The 13,449-nt window shown below is 35.3% G+C and overlaps 1 protein-coding gene across 6 annotated transcripts in view; it reads right to left on the reverse strand.

Annotated features, from left to right (window-relative positions):
* The window catches only part of LOC138692019 (gastrula zinc finger protein XlCGF26.1-like), a 94,588-nt gene that overhangs the window by 28,271 nt on the left and 52,868 nt on the right, over positions 1-13,449 (reverse strand). For 2 of the 6 annotated variants that reach the window (XM_069814808.1, XM_069814806.1), the window contains exons 1-2: positions 1,628-1,661; positions 645-742 (exon numbers count right to left, since the gene is read on the reverse strand). Coding sequence is in view for 4 of the 6 variants with exons in the window: in XM_069814806.1 (XP_069670907.1) it covers positions 645-737 (93 nt within the window). In the remaining 2 variants the exon portion in view is untranslated. Of the gene's footprint in view, positions 1-644; positions 743-846; positions 1,255-1,627; positions 1,662-7,929; positions 9,580-13,449 lie in introns of those variants that run through there. The other 4 variants (XM_069814811.1, XM_069814810.1, XM_069814807.1 and 1 more) reach the window with 3 other exon arrangements.

Below are 13,449 nucleotides of genomic sequence, written 5' to 3' on the forward strand. Positions count from 1 at the left end.
AGAATTTCCGCGTTTTCCCTAATGGTTTGTGGATTTTCTCCTAACATATTCACGTCATCCGCATAGACAAGAAGCTGATGTAACCCGTTAAATTCCAAACCCTCTCTGTTATCCTGAACTTTCCTAATGGCATATTCTAGAGCGAAGTTAAAAAGTAGAGGTGATAGTGCATCTCCCTGCTTTAGCCCGCAGTGAATTGGAAAAGCATCAGATAGAAACTGCCCTATACGAACTCCGATGTAAGTATCACTAAGATACATTTTAATTAATCGAACTAGTATCTTGGGGATACCAAATTCAATAAGAATATTATATAAAACTTCCCTCTTAACCGAGTCATATGCCTTTTTGAAATCTATGAATAACTGATATACTGTACCCTTATACTCACATTTTTTCTGCAATATCTGTCGAATACAAAAAGTCTGATCAATAGTCGATCTATTACGCCTAAAACCACACTGATGATCGCCAATAATTTCATCTACATATATATGGAGTTAATCTTCCCAAAAGGAGATTCGACAAAATTTCTACGACGTCAACAAAGGTGATATTCCTCGGAAGTTCCAACAGTTAGAAATCCGTTCCCTAGAGTTATAAATGATGAATTTAAAAATAAATAGAAATTACTCTCAACATACCTGAGATGAAAGCTTCTTCTCTTCTGTATCTGTATCCCCACTCGTTCGAATATCCAGTGGGTCGCACTCAGGTTCCATCTTGATCACATTCATTATGACTGAAAAAGAAAATTAACTTAACACGCAAAATGCCAGCCATTCGGATAGACTTACTAGCTTGGTAAGTAACTATTCCACATCCATTATAACTATATAACCTCACCTATATTTATCTCAAAATGCTTAGGTACCGCAATTGAATTGTTTTCAAAAACTATGAGAACGTTGCTATAGATCAAATTACACTACGATACCAGAAGAATTCTTCGTTAGTGTTTAAAATAAGGGCCGTTAGCCTTTATCTGTTCCTTATTTAAATGTATAGACATCTTGGTATGTCATATAGATGGCCGCTGGCATACGCCCACCGAAGACACAAGATCAAATTTGGCGATGCAAGATTGTATTTATATTTGAGAAATCCAAGGAGAGGTTTCCTCACTTTTTCCCTCGCCACTCCATCATCACTTTTCACAACTTCGCCTTCTTTTCAGCTCGACAATTTAGGAATGAGCTATGACTGTGAGATTGTGAAGACATATTAAGTCCACAATAAATATCATTGCGTAAGTAATTCAGGCAATTATACAGTATCTTGGCATTAGACAATATCTACGTGGCAGTGACATGTGCTAAGATCTTGCAGACAGTGATAGAAAAACAGTACTTTACAACGAGTTTCTAAGAGAAGTCTTCTCTTTCTAACTCGTTGGTACTTTATAATGCAACGGCAGAGATACTAACAAAGGGATAAATTGTATTGATACGCATATTTCCAAGAAAATACAGAAAACTCATTCTACATTAAATAATTTTCACTGAGTGTAATAATGAATTCTCTCCTTGTAATTTAAAATATGAAGCATCCATAGCTACGAAGATTGATATCGAATTTAACTCAACTACAATTGAAGACTAACTATAGAATTATTTAAAACACTTACCTATTGGCTATTGAAGTTCATTGCCTCGTTATGAACACCTTAAAAAGAAAGAAATACAGTCTGATCCGTTTGGTTATGGATGATATTAATTTATTGTTATAAAGGTATTATGATAGTAAGAAAGATTTCTTGGTGGTTATATTATGATTAAAAGAGGGGAGTTTCCATATTATGACAATCAACAATGCATAATCTCAAAGGACAAATGAAAATGGTAGATGATTAAAATGGCTAGAAGTCAACAGCGGGCACAATGTGTACTTTTTTTTTCAGTTGGTTATTTAACGACGCTGTAACAACTACGAGATTATTTAGCGTCGATGAGATTTGTGATAGCGAGATGGTATTTGGCGAGATGAGGCCGAGAAGTCGCCATAGATTACCTGACATTGACCTTACGGTTTGGGCAAACCTCGGAAAAAACCCAACCAGGTAATCAGCCCAAGTGGGGATCGAACCAGCGCCCGAGCGCAACTTCAGACCGGGAGACAAGCGCCTTAACCGATGTGTTCTTTCGTATGCTTAATTTGAGTGTGTTAAAAGAGTTCAAAGAAGATTTCGATGTGAGTATGGTGTGCTTAATGTACCTAAATACGATTGCATAATGCTGTGGTATCGAACATTCGTAGAAACAAGTTCTACTGTATGTTAAAAAAAAAAAAACATGCATGTCGCAGGCAAAACCCAGTACGAGAAGCAGCTATCTCTTGGCTTGGCCCCCAAGCTCCCCAGTTCTAATAGCTCCTGACTTCTTCGTGTGGGATTTTGTTAAAGACATTGTCTATTCACAGAAACCCAGGAACATTGATGATCTGAGAGTAAAAGTTATTCAAGCTCTTCAACAAATCACCCCACTTATGTTACAACGGACATGAGCTGAATTGCATCACCGTTATGAGTTGTGTAAGGTGCGCAATGGAGCCATGTTGAGCTCTGAGGAATCTCCCATCTTTCAGTGTTGCATGCACAAAGTTTCAAAACATAAAGTTCAGTAGTAAATGTTTTACGTTGTTTTTATTTTATCCATGCCCAAACTTATCACCCTGTATTTTAGGAAACACGGCATTTTGTAAATTCTGATCCACACAAACCACGCACGAGGAGATTTTCAACATGAAATGGATGCTCAGTGAAGAGTTTGTGTATAGGAAGGGAAAACACGCCTCATTTGACAGTTGGCAACATTTTCCTACGAAATAAATGTGGTATCCTGTTTTGTCGTACTGTCTTATTTTAGCCAACTCTCCCCTACCTAATATTTACTATCCCTAACCCCTATTTTCCCTCATAGCCTGGATAACTATTTGTATTAGAAGAGATAACACATTTTTTATTTACGTATATTTGTCTTTGGTTTTAATGTTTACATTATACATAATTTTTTCATTTAGAAATAATGTAGAGCACATTATATACTTAATTTCGTTTATGAATATACTAGCCATACCCGTGCGCTCTGCTGCACCCGTTAGAAATAAATATAAAGTAATTACATAATTAAAATAGGACATTTGATCCAGGGAACATTCATGTTTGATAGAAGGATAAATCGTTTAATATGTTACTTAATTTAAATTGTATTTAAATAATTAAAATGCGGTCATTTTTGTCCAGAGAGCAATCATTTGGTGCAATAACAATTCCTTTAACATGTTTCTTAATTGTTATTACATGCGACCATAGTTTAATGAAGACTGACATATCATTTAGTTTTAATGTGTATACTTTATATTACTTGCTATATGTTTCAGAAGTTACTGTAATAACATTGTAGAATTATGTCCATCTAGAGAAACTACACTTTCCAATGGTGAAATAATAAACAATTAATTAGCTTCCGATATTACTTCATACAAACACAGAAACATTCTCTGTAGGCTATGTTTAATAGCTTTCGATAGTTGTTATCCAAGGCCCTTTATAGACGAAGTCATTTGTTTTTATTTCAGTACAGTGCCTTAGATGGCGTTATTGTAATTTTAAAACTCATTTATCTCATTAAATATCAGTCCTATCAAAATTTTGCATAGAATAAAACCTATTGGAAATTATTTTGAAAGAAACGTTTGTTATGTAACATTTTTCATGAAAATCAATAATAAGCGAGATATTTCGATTTATTTAATTCAGGTCCCCTTATAACCCCCTTTTAAGTAAAGTATTTTGAATGCCATATAGCCTAAAATGTAAGCTACAACGAACTTAATTTATATTCCAATTTTCATATAACTCGGTTCAGCCATTATCGCGTGAAAAGGTAACAAACATCCAGACAGACAAACATAGAAACAAAAATTTCAAAAATGCGATTTTCGTTTTCACGATGGTTAATTATACATGTTAACACGAATTAGTTTTGGAAAATCGAAAATTACCAGAAAAATTTTGGCTACAGATTTATTATTAGTATAGATATCGAAGTTTAGACAATTCGTGGTCGAGATCAAAGTGATAGAAATAGTCCACAATAACCACCATGTATGCAATGTATGCCCCACCATTTAAAGTACAAAAAGAAGATTATCTTTTAGGCTTAATAGAAGTCTTCTTATAGTTAAAACTAACAACCGTCAATACTTACAAATAAAATTGTGTTTCAAACGGTGATCTATTTATTGTCTGTTACGTCTCATATTACAGTACCAAGTTAAAAATTGAATTGATGTAACAACTCCAGAAGGTACTTGTGTGAAACAGTAGTAACAGTAATAGTTTTAAATACAACTTTGAAAATCATTCTAGAACATAAAACTTAAAAATTAAATGAAATAGACACATTACAGTATCTGGCCACATTAATACAATCACCAACTATTTTGCAAATGCTTGATATTAATTCTACATAATGCTGCAATTTTAAATATTGTGACGGCAGGCCGAATATTCTCGGCGCTTCGGGGAACTTCGTGCGCGTCCGGCAGAAGAGGGGGGGGCGCGAGGAGGCGGCGCGGACGTGACGAAGGGAGAGGGGGAAGTAAAGCAGCTGGTGACTGAGGGGAGAAATCCAGAGAAGTCTAGATAGGCTCTGCCATCTCGGCATCTTTGGAAATTTCGAGCATCGTACTTTCTCGAAACTATGGTCTAGTGATAAATAGGAGACGCAAGTGAGCTGCCGGCAGTCGTTGCTAGTTTTTGGACAGCAAGCCAGTCAGTCTTGTGTAGCAGTGAAGCCAGCTTCGAGACCGGAGTTCGACTTCAGTGTGTCCGCAGCTGTGGGTGCGTCTTGGACAGTGGACTGTCGCCGGAAGTCCTGAGTTCGAGTGCACTGGACCGCAGTTGGGGGACCTGAGTTCGAAGTTCAGTGGACTGTTTCTGAAGGTCTTGGGTTCGAGATACTGTGAACTTGAATGACTAAGCTAGAAGAACTAGCCAAGGCAAACGAACTGAGAACTGACAGTTCTGTGTTGTAAATAGTGCTTTGTGAACATTAGTTAAGATTAGCAGTTCATTGTCGTCTGTGGAGTGCAATAACGAATACTGTGTTGCTGTGTGGAGTCGAAATCCCATTGTTGACGGGAGTGTTTAAATTAAATTGTAGAAAGTGATTATTATTGTTGACAATAAAAGTTACATTGTTGTGTTGAAATAAAAGTTACAATATAAATTTATTATATTTTTATTTTATTGGGTTATTTTACGACATTGTATCAACATCTAGGTTATTTAGCCTCTGAATGAAATGAAGGTGACAATGCCGATGAAATGAGTCTGGGGTCCAGCACCGAAAGTTACCCAGCATTTGCTCGTATTGGGTTGAGGGAAAACCCCGGAAAAAACTTCAACCAGGTAACTTGCCCCGACCGGGATTCGAACCCGGGCCACCTGGTTTCGCGGCCAGACGCGCTGACCGTTACTCCACAGGTGTGGACTACAATACAAATGTACAACTCTACTATTCCACTATATTTTGAGAAGATATATTCAGAAATATTTACATTTTCAATTGACAATTACGCATGATCGGTATCTATCATTCTCATAAGGAGAAAAAAAGACCGTCCTGCCAAGAAAATATCCGTTTTACCTTGGTTTGCCGCATTTAGGCCCATTCTAGAATATTTAGCAATTATTAGTAAGTTCTTTTACGACGCTATATCAACTTCTTAAGTTATTTAGCGAACGAATGAAATGAAGGTGATAATGCCGGTGAAATGAGTCTGGAGTCCAGCACCGAAATTTACCCAGCATTTGCTCATGTTGGGTTGAGGGAAAACCCCGGACAAAACCTCAACCAGGTAACTTACCCAGAGCAGAAATCGAACCCGGGCCACCTGGTTTCGCGGACAAACGCGCTAACCGTTACTCCATATATGTGGACGAATTTCTATCAAAAGCACATACTTAGAGGTAGGCAGAAAATAGGAAAAATTGCATAATGTTGGATTTGTAGTGAATAGTTTCTCTCCGATATGTAAACGTGCATACTTTTTAAGGTAATTCGCATCCACAAGAACTTCCACAATAGTGATCAGGTGTGATATGAAGACTTCTAATTTGTTGCTATACCAGATTTGTCACTGGTCCTGACTGTGACTATAGTTAAAAAATCTCCTCTCCAATCTCTGATCGATACGTGATTTGTAGCGATGGTGACTTACATAGATGTGACAGTTCCAGATTAACTTGAAGGACGATATAACCACAGTTTAGTATATACAGTTGCGAAGCTCAATACTTACTAAATATGCAAACATAGACAGTTGAAATATGCATCCATAGATAGTTGCTAGCCAACAGGATTGCTACTATCGCCTCATCACAGACTCTTTCCCTAGCAGACGAAAAAATGTATTGTACTTTTGATATCGTGTTCTTTTAAAAAATTAACACCTTCTTTCCACTATTGAAATACGAAATACATAAGGTTTATATATTATTTTCATAAAGCATATATTATATTTTATAAACGTACCTTCATGGATCTTTCAGAAGAAGGATAACTCTGACCACTTTTTCTTGGAATTTATAGTGCAACAAACGTCGCCTTGTCCCACATTATTACTCAAATTATTGTATTTTAGCCATTTACAGTTATTACAACCCATAACGAACATTTCACAGTTTACACAACTTTTCACAACAAAGAGAAATACGGCACAGACAATGCCTTTTCGATCTAGACCAGGCCGTAATATATGTTCGGGAATTTTAATTCAGTGTATGGAGCTCAGTGAAATATTATATTATAACTTTATTGCGTATCATAGCTAAGTTTTATTTAGTGTAATGTGTCCATAAGTTCCCTTTACTTCTTCTTGCATAATATGTTGCAGAAATAATTACAAAACTGTGTTATTATAATGTGAAGAGAATTTTACATGTTAACATAATCTTTTCGCATCAACATTTTAAGTTTAGAATGGAGGCTATTTTGAGGTTTAATAAAAAAGAATTTATATTGTGATTTTAATATAGCACATCTACCTTCCTTGATAAAGACAGAAAATTTATCATACCAATCTTATGAAATTAGTGTACGTACGATTGTTACTTCGTCTCTTAGGTAGTAGATAAATACAATAATTCAATACTCAATTGTAGTATTAAAATACAGACAAATTGAATGTGCGGAGTATCATACATGACATTATGCTTAATTATAATGTATAATTGCGAATATAGGCATATAAGATAAATATAGTAAACATAACCTATAATATTTCCACATGAATGACAAGGCATTGGAGATCACTAAAAATAGACAGAAAGGGGCAACTGGGACAGTAAACATAACCTATAATTTCAACATATCTAAATATTCGTGCGGTGCAACTGAAAATTATTGAATCGTGCATAAATGAATGTACAATAATTTCGCAATATTTAATCGAAATAAAGGCAGGTAGGTCTATTACACATACGAACAACGTAATTTTCACACCAAAACTATTACACCTTAACTCGCAAGGAATTATGTCTGAAGTGTCTCCTAATCATTGTTTTAAATTTTATTAATGCAATTACACTACACTTTAGAGAAACATATGTTACTTTTTATGCATTCCAATTAATTTATATGGTTGAAACGCCGCCCTTCGTGATCGGGTTAAGCGATTCACATGATCTGCCTTACGGCCTGTATTGGATCACGATGGCAGTGACACAGTCTATTGTTCCTAGTACGCACAGCGCTCCAAGCGGCAAGTAACTAACGCGAGAAATGCAAAAAATCACCCCAAGCTTCGCGACTGTATATACTAGACTGTGATATAACTAGGACCCAATTAATTTTCGCCCCAATCAAAAAGTTATATAAATAATATAATATAATATAATATAATATATAAATAATATAATATAATTGCACGAATATAAGGTGTAACACATAGCAAAAACAGCGCTCAGACGTGTTTTATTTTCAGTATACTTAACGCTGATCAGTATAGTTGATATAAAACATGGCACTGATCATCAATTCAATTTGCTGAAAAGCAATACACAAATAGTACATTATGCAACGAGCCTATGATAGTAATTAAGACGCAAGTATGTTTGTTTATGAAACGAGCGCAAGCGAGTTTCATAATTTTCATACGAGCGTCTTTATTACCATGATAGGCAAGTTTCATACGACTTTTTATGATCGACCATACTTCTAACTTGAAATTATTCAAAAGTTATGTTATGTTATGGTTATGTAAGTCAGTAGCGAACTGACCTGAATTGTGAGATGTGCGCAGACGCGAAAGTATTGATTTTTTTCCGAGGCCGAATGTCATTGACCTAGATAGAGAATAAGATGATGATTAGTCTTCATATAACCTGGAAATTGATTTAGAATTGAAAAACGAGATGACAAATTGAATTTATATGAATATTATTTACAATTAACGCTAATTATTATAGTAACAGTACATAACCTTCTGCGACAGTATTGGATTTCCAGCCTCGTGACTTTTCGCTAATTCTTTTTCGATTGCATATCCGAGAATAATCGATACTTGCGATTTTATAACGGTACAAAGGTGATTTGTCATTGGCTGAACAGTTGAACTGTAATGAAAAGGTGTACTTTAATGAGGTGCATTAAGGGGCTACTACCAGGTGTATAATTACTACATTTCGGCATGGTCGAGCATAAAATATCTTTCGAGTCGTGATCAAGAATATTTTAATCTATACCTCTCAATACAGAAAAAAACTTTGAAACAATATCGCTAGTACTAAACACACTGATTTTTCGGAACGGTCACAATGCAAATATCTGACCACAAAATCCTCTGTTCCACACGCATTACAACTGAATAGTTTCTGGAGTGTATGTACGCGTGCATGCGATATCAGAGTCCTCTATTCCGCGTAGATTTGGTCAGATATGGCTCTACAAATGTTTCTCGCTTGTGAAAGTGTGCAGCACTTTTGAAACGACTTCATTCACCAAAATTTTTCCCACAGCCATTGCACTAGTACGGCTTTAGCTTTCTTCTGTTTTCAAACCACTCGCTTCCTCGTAAGTCTTCCGACAAACATCGCGAACATGGCTTTTCAGACTGCCTTCATACGAGAAACGTTTGCCGCAAACTTTACAATTCAATGGCTTTTCGCCGGTGTGTAACTGTGAATGCCTCTTGAGACATTCCATAACGGAAAAACGTTTTCCACACACGTCACAACTGAATGGCTTCTCGCCTGTATGTACGCGTAAATGAGTTTTGAGTCGTGCGAGGAATGGAAAAGTCTTTCCACACGCATCACAACGTGACTTTTCACCTCTATGTACGCGTGAATGATTTTTGAGACATGCAGATGTTGAAAAACGTTTTCCACACACATCACAACTGAATCGCTTTTCGCCTGTGTTTAGGAGGCCATGGCTTTTGAGTCTTGCAGAATCGGGAAAACACTTTCCGCGAACGTCACAATCATATTTCTTCCCGTCGGTATGCACCTCCTCTTGTTGTGGAAAATTTTCGCACAATGTTGCAACTCCACTATTATGGCTAACTGCAACACTGACAATTATATGTGCCATTAGAGGTAAGAATGTAAATCACAACGAATCAGCAATATGGACATCTGCCACAAGCAAACCAATATATCACAAATTAATAGCATATTTCCACCATTAGTTTATTGTATGGGGGGGGGAATAATAATAATAATAATAATAATAATAATAATAATAATAATAATAGTAATAATAATTTTACGAAATGTGTAAATCCAAAAATTCAAATCTTTGCAGATTTATTAATTTCTTTGTTACAATTCAGGATCTGAGTTGGTCCTACTACAGAGGAGGACTGACTTCCTTCAAAGTTATAAACAAAATCCTATTAGAAGTGTCGGATCGGAACTAAGAAAATAGTGGGAACTATATTTCCTGTGTATAGTGAGGGTGACATAAGAACAGTTCCTAAACAGCAAATATTGCCGTCTTGTCAGTGTTGCCAACTGTTACCAGATATCACACGATTCTACGTACTAAATGAGTTATTTACTTACTGTACTTTATGTTGGAAGGTTATTCTAAATAATTAAATAAATTTGTAACATATTTTCGTTGGCAAACTATACGAGAAAGGGATCAACTTCTCAAGTATTTTGTCTGGCAATACGAAATTCATTGGTTTGACTGAACAATTGACACACGAGACCTAACCTAAAAATGTATTTTGTTTGACCACATGAAATTATAAGTACTAACCCCGAAAACGTACCAATTATTGGCAATGGTAAAGTTTAGCGGTCCCTGCTTAGGTCGTTCTTGCACGCATGAAAATAACAATGGAATTTAAAATCTTTAGACAGGAAGTACTACGTGACTCAAAAGGATGACGGAAATAACAGAAGGCTAAGGGTTTCATCCAAAGACGTTGTAGTTATATATCTAGACACACAATTGGCGCTGGTGTCGTGTACAAATTTGAAACCTCTCGCGCAGGTTCGCGCGACGCCATGTTTGGGGAGCACGAATGATTGTTTTTATAAAGCATTCGGAGTTTAGAAAATAACATTGAGTATATAGGCGTTTTCTTAGTGGATTTCCTCCTTCACTGTAATATAACTAAACTTATTTAAGTATTTTCTAACGTATAATATAAAATAACAGAAGTAAATCTTAATATTTTAACTAAGCATTGTTTATATATAAACGCCTTATATTGCTCATAAATAAATTTATTAGTTTATTTCTATTTCCTATGACCGAATACATCGAATATTTTTACTTATGTTATTTTATATACGTTAGAAAATACGTAAATAATTTATTTAAATTATATTACAAAGAGAGGGATGTCCGCAAAAAATATCGATATACCCAATGGTAATTTCCAGACATCATTCTCAATGACACAATATTGTCAAAATGTGATTGTATTCATTGCTGGCTTAGTTGTTAAATCGTTAAGAAAAATATGGTGTAATAAATCTAAAGGCTCAATTTGTGGTACGTAGTATACCAGCAGTAAACAAAATCTCCTTTATTTTTTTAACGAAAGAATAATGGGAGTCTTGTCATACCATCATCTGAGAATATAGAAATATGCCGCTTAAGTGAAAGAGCGATTATACAGATGTTGACAGTTCAATGGCATATTACCACCCACTCTTACATCGTGTGAAAACAATGTGCTCTAGAAGTAGAACACTTGTACAATCTTTCTACACTTATAGGAACATATTTTAGAAAATGGATTCCAGATTCCTCCAGAGAATCATATTTTAAACTTGTTAAACTGACCATAAAAGTACATAAAGATACTGACGTAGCTCAGCGGGCTAAGGACTCTCGGTCCGGAGTCGCGCTCGGTCGCGGGTTCGATTCCCGCTGATTTCCTGGTTGGGTTTTTTCTTATATCCCCAACCGTAAGGTGAATGTCAGGTAATCTATGGCGGATCCTTGGCTCGTCTCGACAAATATCATCTCGCTATCACCAATACCATCGATGCTAAATAATCTAGTAGTTGATACAGAGTCATTAAATAACCAAACAAAAGAAAGAACTACATAAAGAGCAGATGTTAGCACACAGCTTAAGATTACCAGTACAACACGACTTTACATAAAAATGTTGTAAGACAATATTTAACGGAATCAATAATAATAATAATAATAATAATAATAATAATAATAATAATAATAATAATAATAATAATAATAATAATAATAATAATACCAATAATGAATTAATAGGCAAGATGTTCTGTATACTAGGCCTCAGTTTTATTATATGACTAATTGACTAATTCGTGCTTATGGCGTTTATTTCATTCTACAGCTGTGATAATAAGCTATTGCACGGTAGGCCTACTTATATTTCTAACTAAAACATTAGGTATGTATTTCTATTTTGCAGGTGTAGGCCTATATTATGTGATATGGAAGCGAATAAATAATAACTGTTCATTTCTCGTCCACATCAAAGCAAACGTGTTTACAATGTATCCCTAATGTAACGTCTTACACAGACAGTGTTTTGTTAATAATAGTTAATGCTAATAATTTTCTTTTCATCTGAACTATTACTACAATATGCATTTGTATTTCTGTTCGCTGTATATGTTGTCAAATAACTATACAACATCTTTAGTTACGGTATCAAATTGTCAGTTTTTTTTCGTTTCATGTCAAAGTAACGGTTTCTAAACTTGATTATGTCTTTAATGTGGTCGCTTTAAATGTTAATAAGATTTTTTTTTCATTTATCCATTCAGATTGATTTATAAGAGACACAAACATATATATTAAACATTCAGCATTGTATAGTGCAGCCGTCTGCTAGCCGGCGCTTCTCCCAAAGCATGGCGGCGGATGGAAGCTTCAATTTGTCCCTACTCTGAACTTCTGCGCAGCCTGGGCTGTAGGGGCTCGCTTGGAATATACCCTTTTGTAAGTTGGGGCACATGGAATATGGGTGGGAATATAACTGTAAAAACTGACAATCATATTTAAAATATATTTCCCATCATAAACTGTTCGCGAAATATGTCTGCAGTTTGAACCAACGTCTTTGGTTTGAACCATTGAGGGCAATATTTGCTCGATCCCGGACATTAAATTATTATTTTTGGGTACAGCAGAGTCGCATTCGCATTGAAAATAATACATTTTTGATAATATACAAAATTAGAACTAAAAACGAGATTTATATTACCAAAAATTTTACCATATAGATTTCATTAGTATTACAGTACCTAATATTGTAATTAAATGAAATCAAGCGGGCTTCATTACGAAATTCTTGTACATTCATTTATGCATGAGTCAATAATTTTCAGTAGCATCGCATGCATATTTTGATGTTTTAAAATTACAAGTTATGTTTACTCTATCACTACTTTATTTCTACATTCGCAATTATGCAATTATAATTAAGCATAACGTTACGTATGACGACTTGTAAAGGCAGTTTGTTTACACATCAATTGCATTTATTCGTTTCATACAGTACCGGTACTTCAATCTGAAGTCTGATTAGTTAAATATGTTACTAGGACTAAACTAGCGCACATACTCCTTGGATATACGAATTAGTTTGGTTAATTTAGATTTTTATTATGCCTTGCTTATAAGATCAAATGCAATTCCACAAAAAATAAATTGAACGGTTTTCACTTCCGAAATCACCAGAACTACTTCAGCGCTAGTAGTCAGTGATGTATGCAATGGAAGGGAACAGGAACTGGCCACCCTAGCTCCATTATTTCTTGGCTTAGTTGCTTTATGAGTGATGCTTCATTGGTCTTCGGATACTTGACTAAATGACAGCTGTATTGCAATAAGGCGACCTCAAAGCTACCAGATCTACAAGGTTATGTTTTCATGTCGAATGTGAATGTGATAGCACAATTATTCAAATTACAGACCACTGTATTAA

The sequence above is a fragment of the Periplaneta americana genome, chromosome 16 (assembly GCF_040183065.1).
Source record: "Periplaneta americana isolate PAMFEO1 chromosome 16, P.americana_PAMFEO1_priV1, whole genome shotgun sequence".
NCBI classification, from domain to species: domain Eukaryota; kingdom Metazoa; phylum Arthropoda; class Insecta; order Blattodea; family Blattidae; genus Periplaneta; species Periplaneta americana.